The 6,316-nt window shown below is 32.6% G+C and overlaps 1 protein-coding gene across 2 annotated transcripts; it reads left to right on the plus strand.

Annotated features, from left to right (window-relative positions):
• The first annotated feature begins 398 nt into the window (after window positions 1–398).
• LOC127250680 (uncharacterized) lies at window positions 399–4,763 on the plus strand. Of its 2 annotated transcripts, none has more exons than XM_051274079.1 (7): window positions 399–877; window positions 962–1,038; window positions 1,124–1,258; window positions 1,850–1,904; window positions 1,981–2,068; window positions 2,503–2,601; window positions 4,253–4,398. In XM_051274079.1, exons 1-7 carry the CDS (start codon window positions 498–500, stop codon window positions 4,262–4,264), a joined length of 846 nt encoding a protein of 281 aa, XP_051130036.1. In that variant the 5' UTR covers window positions 399–497; the 3' UTR covers window positions 4,265–4,398. The 2 variants fall into 2 exon arrangements, with proteins under 2 accessions (XP_051130036.1, XP_051130035.1); XM_051274078.1 differs by having other exon boundaries at window positions 401–877; window positions 4,257–4,763.
• The last annotated feature ends 1,553 nt before the right edge of the window (window positions 4,764–6,316 follow it).

Genomic DNA, 6,316 nt, shown 5'->3' on the forward strand with positions numbered 1-6,316 from the left:
AAAATATGTTAATTACAAAATAAAAAAAAAATTTGTAAAAAAAAGTGTAGGAAAAAAAAATTAACATAATACATACAATTTTTCTTTTCCTTTATTTTCTTTTCTATACTAAAAAAAACTCCCTCCAATCTTGTTGCATTGGACACGAGAGTTAAAAGAATATTGATATTATATTGGTATTTGATAAAAAGTAAGTATATTAGTGTAAAATATAGTAACAATTATACGAATAATTTTATGATAATATAATTACTTATGAAAATAAAAATTATATTGGTACGGAGGGAGTATAATTTTAAATAATTTTACAAAACAAATGCACCAATAATTTTTCAATAAAATCCGTCAAATGGAAGTAGACAGTAGACACGCTATGGCTTACTCATTTATCTTTGCCATATACATATACATAAACATGACATAACAGAGCTCCCCGAGGAAATAGGAAGGATAAGGAGACGCAGGCGCAGTTCAGATAAGAGCTGCTCGTCGGGGCCATGGAAACTGCAAGTACAGGGTATCTTCTCCGATGTTCCGCTCCTCATTCTGCTTCCCTATTGTCCTTTAACCCTCTCAAAGTCAAAACCCATTTCAGCTTCTTATCCAATTCACCGAAAACCACCCCTGTTACTCCCTTCTCCAATCGGCCTCCTCTCCTGCGTTTTCCCTGCCCCAGGGCCAGGAGTTCCCCCCTCACAATTAGTAGTAGTAGTAGTAGTAGTAGTACTAGCGGGGGCGGTCATGTTGCTGCTGACATTCCTAACCACGATTCTGAAACTCTAAGTGAGACTTCCAATTCTGAAGACACGCCCGCGCTCCCCAAAGTTGACAAAAGCGGCAGATTTTGCAGCCCCCGAGCTGCCCGAGAACTCGCTTTGTAATGCTTTCTTCTCACTTCTAGTTCCTCTTTCTGCTAGCTGTTGGATGATTTGGAAAACGATTCTTCTTTGTTGCGCTGTAGGACGGTGCTGTACGCGGCATGCCTGGATGGGTCTGATCCGCTTCGGCTTTTTGAGAGAAGACTGAATGCTAGAATAGGTCATTTGTCTCTTAGTCTCATATTCACTCTCCCTTTATAGTTTGATGAACGATACTGTACCTATTTGTTGTGTTGTTACTTCAGATAATGAGTATGAATTTAATAAAGCGGCACTGTTGGAGTACAGCCACATGAGCTTTGGGGGACCTCCGGTTTCAACAGAGACTATGGAAGAAGCCAACGAGATTTTGCGTAATGACGAAAGAGAGTCTAACATTGGTAAGTCAAATATCTTTTGGAATCTCAAGGCATGTTTCTTTCTGCTATTAATTATATATGTATGTGTGTTGTGCAATACATTATAAATATTTGTAATGCACCAGAAGAACTGTATGTAGATATCTTCTTTTGTCTTGGCATGTTCAAAATTCCTTATTAAAGGAGTTAAGTGAGCTAAAGTATTCCACTTCTCTACAGTCAAGGCCGTATGCAACTAACACAATTGGTGTTTTAATCCTCCAATAAATATCATGAGTAGACTCATGGATGATTGTTATTTGGGTGCTCAATATTCCATTGGACTTAAAATCGGCTAATATAAGAAACTAGCTTCAAGTGGTAAAAGGAGGTACAAGGATTAGGTGAATAGGATGTTTTGCTCTTGTTCTCGCTCTGATGCTTCTCACTGACTTGGATATATATATATATATACATCCATGTTATAAACAGGTATTGTTTGCCTTTGCATCTGCATATATTATATGCATGTAATTTTATGCCATTGTGATGACTGTGCATGGTCATTATGCGTGGAAAAAAAAAGTCTTTCGGATAGGGAATGAGTAACTTTGTGGCTTTTTTATTTTTCAGAAGCTGAAGTTCTTTCAGCTCCCCTGAAGTTGGTCTACAGCAAATTAATTTTGCGGTAAGCCACTTTATTCTAGCTAGAGTAATTTACAGTCTTTGATACACCATCTGTATGACTGTATCTAACATTGCAGATTTACCCGAAAACTTCTGGTAGCAGTTACACAAAACTGGGACAGTAATGTTACTGCAATTGACATAGTTGCACCCCTTAGTTGGAAGGTTTGTTTTGCTTCTAAATGATATAAATCTGTGTGTCTTGGTTTACACTTGTCATATGTTGATGCGAATGAATTTCTTCTGTTTTTTTGAACAACAGTTGTATCTAATATTTGAAAATGAAGAAATAAGTGATTCAGTTGTTCTCCTCGAGCAATAATTTTTCAACGAAGTTCTAGTTGGCATCCATTTAGTAATTGTTTTTTCTGCAGTTTACTTGCATTTATCGATTTCTGAAACAAAGTGATTTGAAGGAGCGAATATCTTTAACGAGAAGAAAAGTACAAATTTTACTAAACATACTACAAGGGAAAACCCTTGGCAATGCTGAAAAACTTACTAAATTATTCAATAAGACTATTCTATGACTCAATATTTTATAAAAAGAGAGATATACAATCTACTGATACCTTTCTTCTTTGCTGACTTTGATTCAGAGAGAACCAGCCAGTAGAATCCTGGAGTTCTCAATTCTTCATTTAGCTATATCAGAAATAATGATTCTTGGGACAAGACACCAAATAGTCATTAATGAGGTTTGCTTTTCTCTGTTACCTTTTTGCATTTTCAGAAATCACTTATGTAATTACTGCACTTATTCTTGTCTAGAAATGCATATATTCTTGTGTTCCTTCCTATATAGTAGACCAAGAAGGTCTCTGAAGCTCCTATCTTATTGGGACATTTTGGAGTCTTTCAAGGAGTGTTCATGTGGAAGATATGTCGTAGTTAAAAGCATTAACTGGTTCTTATTCTATAGTAGCTTCTCTCAATACTTCTTTGTTGGAAAAAAATGAATTCAATTACATGAAAAAGAAAACCATTGTAGCGTCTCTTTCTTGTACTTAACAAGATCATTTTATCTTCATAGTGTGCTCTTTTTCCTTCTCATGTTTCAATCTCTTCCTTTTGATACTTCTCTCTCTCTCTCTCTCTAAATTTTTAAAGTACCTATCCTTTCTTGTTATTATTAAAGCATGGATGATTATAGGCCCATTGTACTCTATATATAGTCATTGCCTTTTGTGGTAGTCTTTAGGCTTTGGAAGTTATTGAGTTGAATGACGTACTGGTTTTATCCTCTTTATCACCATAACAATACCATAACCTGCCCCATGGATGTAGGTTTAATTGGTCGAACTATGAATGGTTTTGTTCAATTTATATCCTTTTTCCAGTCTGATGGATGGAGGACTAATTTGCAAAGTAGGTTGTGTTTTTTTGTGGGTTTTAACATGTATATCTACTATTCAGATTCTCCTTTCCCTCCAAAAATATCACATCAAACAATTACTTCTTTTTTTATATTATACTACAAATTTATTTTACATTCAGAACATCGCATCAATATATATTTATATCATATCAAATAACTATTCAAGTTCAACTTTTTACTATTAAAAAATCCAAACCCAAAATTCCAAACCCACAAACAAACACACTCGTAGTGTCTCAGTCATTTTACTTCTTGTTTCTTTAGATATTATTGATGTATGATTTCAGTGCTGTTTTGAATTTCTCACTGCTTGATTCAAATACTAGATGAAATAGTTTGTCATATGTATTATTGCTCTAATTTTATTATATTGTAAACTCTTTATACTTGAGTTGATTTTGTGGTTAAAATGTTTATGAGGAAAACTATTTTTGTTCATGACTTTTATCGTTTTAATACCCCATATCTAAACTTTGTATTGAATTAGTCCACAACTAGAAAACTTTGGCAGAAATGATCCTCAGATGTTGGCGATGGAATGGTTGGCGTGGCAGCATCGTGGCATGCCAAAAATTATATGAATCACAAGTAAACATCTACCCTAGGATCATTTTAGAACCATAAATATACCATGTATTGGATTAGTCTCATAATTAAAAATTTTTGACAGAAATGATGCCACGCAAACAAGTCCGGTGCGTGAAAACCATTTTTCCAGTTTTTCTAAGTTGTGGAACTAATTATAGGTCTAGTTATGATCCTAAAACGATAAGGGGTCAACTGGTCTAGTTTATGCACCCTGTATTTCTACTTTTCTGAGGAGTTTTTATACGTAAGTGTGCCATGTACTGTAGAGTAGTGCGTAGTGACTCCAAACATCATTTTTGTGAACATTAAAGTTTGGTCACACATGGTTCTGAAATGTTTGTTGTTAAGGAATATAAACATGTCTCTGGTTGAATTTGTTGAAGCTAGGCTGTTGACCTTGCAAAGCGTTTCTGCGATGGAGCGGCACCTCGTGTAATAAATGGTTGCCTGAGGTCTGTTATGAAGCAGCAGAGCTTTGCAGGTGAAAATGGGAGAGAGAGTATGAGAAGTGTAGACCGGCTGAGGGTTCCCCCAAAATTGGAGCAGCTGCAGGTTAATGGAATGGACAGATAAGAGAAGAGAAGAGGGTAGAGTTGGCAGGCAGGAGGAGGCAGGGATGCATGACAGAGTCAGTTGTAGAAGACAGACTGGTACGACTGAAGTAAGGATTAGTGTTGATCAGAATACAACACTTCAAACGGAGTGTAAAATATGCAATAGATAGCAAGGCGGGAGGGGGTTGGCTTGGCTTGGCTTGGCTTGGCTGTGCTTTGCTTCCTCTGTTTAATACTCTTCTGTCAGATTTTTTTTCTTATTTTTTTTGTTTGTTAGTCTATTTAAATTTATATATTTTTATTTATAGTAGATAACTTTATTTAATTATAGTTTTATTATTCATTTATTTTTTCCTACTCAAAATGGCATAAGAATTCCAGGCCGTAACGTCCTTAAATTTGGTTTGGCAGACGGAGAGTACTTGTTTTTTTTATTATTATTAAAAACTAATAATATTTTATTATTTAATAATATAAAATAATACATTAGATAAGGATGAGAGTACTTTCTTAATTAAAATATCAATTATTTTCTTTGTTATAATTATGTCAATTTTTTAATGTAAATTAAATTTATAAATAATTTTACTTACAGCATCACTTTTTATTAGTTTTTTAATAAATTTTTTATAATATTTTCACTTAGCATGTCATTATTTTTTTTTATTTTTATGCCGAAATAAAGTGGCATAATTAGAACAACTGCAATGACTTGTTTTTGGAGGCTCGAATTCTATATTTAGAAGCTATGTTTTGGCTTATCAAAAAATTCATTCCACAGAACTACTGTCAGTTACCACGTTATTAAAAAAAAAATAAAATAAAATAAAATTCATTATGCTGCTGCGAGTTACTACGTCATTAAAAAAAATTAAATAAAATAAATAAAATAAAATTCATTCCACAAAGGCAGACTGTTGAAGATATTATATGTCACATTCAAATTGTCGAATAAAGAAAGTCTTAGGAAAGCAATAGTCTTAGATAAATAGTCAATCCAAAACACTTCATCTCTTCATTTCCTATCCTTATATACATATATATATATATATTGTCAGGCCGTCCTCGGAGGATTTTAGGTCCTGAGAAAAATTAAATGACAGGCCCTATAAAAAAAAAAAAAAAAGGTTTAAATATCATCAATGAACAATACAATAATAAATTTCACAAAAATAAAAATTATATTAATCATATATATAATAAATGAAATATATGTGTCCTTAAAGGATGGACTGTTGGACCTAGTCTATGATAGATATCTTAACTATTATAAAATTTTACAATATTTTGACTATTATAAAGTCAATAACTCAATAATATTAATTCTAAATTCTAAAGGCAAAGAATATAAGATTAGAAAAAAATTTTGTTAGGGATTATCAGAATTAGAATTGTATTAGATAATTGTAAAAAATATATAAATATATATAAAATAAAATTTAAATTAAATTTTAATATATCTAATAATAATTATGGACTTTATAAATATTTACGAATTTTAAAGGGAGTAAGATGAGATTATAGAAAAATTATGATTAGAATTTAATTTTAATATATTTAATAATAGCTAAAATTAAAAAATATGACCCCTTTTAAAGTAGAGGTCCTGAACAATTGCTTAGTTACTCTTGCTAAGAGCCGGCTCTGTATGTAGTTTCTTTGCGTTGGAGCTAGACACACTTTGATGTTAGAAACAATGGGTAAAATTGTTGATCACCGTTAAAGTTGTTTCTCGTCAACCTAACTTTCTACCTACCTTAATTAGCTAATAATTAACTAATTAAATAAATCACTTTAATACATCCTCCATTAAATAATTTAATACGAGGCTATTATTAAAACACACTGATGTTGTATTGTGTTAGGTTATTTTTGAGAAACCATCGTAAAAAA

Source organism: Andrographis paniculata, unplaced genomic scaffold (assembly GCF_009805555.1).
Source record: "Andrographis paniculata isolate CXL003 unplaced genomic scaffold, ASM980555v1 Contig37END, whole genome shotgun sequence".
Classification (NCBI taxonomy): Eukaryota; Viridiplantae; Streptophyta; class Magnoliopsida; order Lamiales; family Acanthaceae; genus Andrographis; species Andrographis paniculata.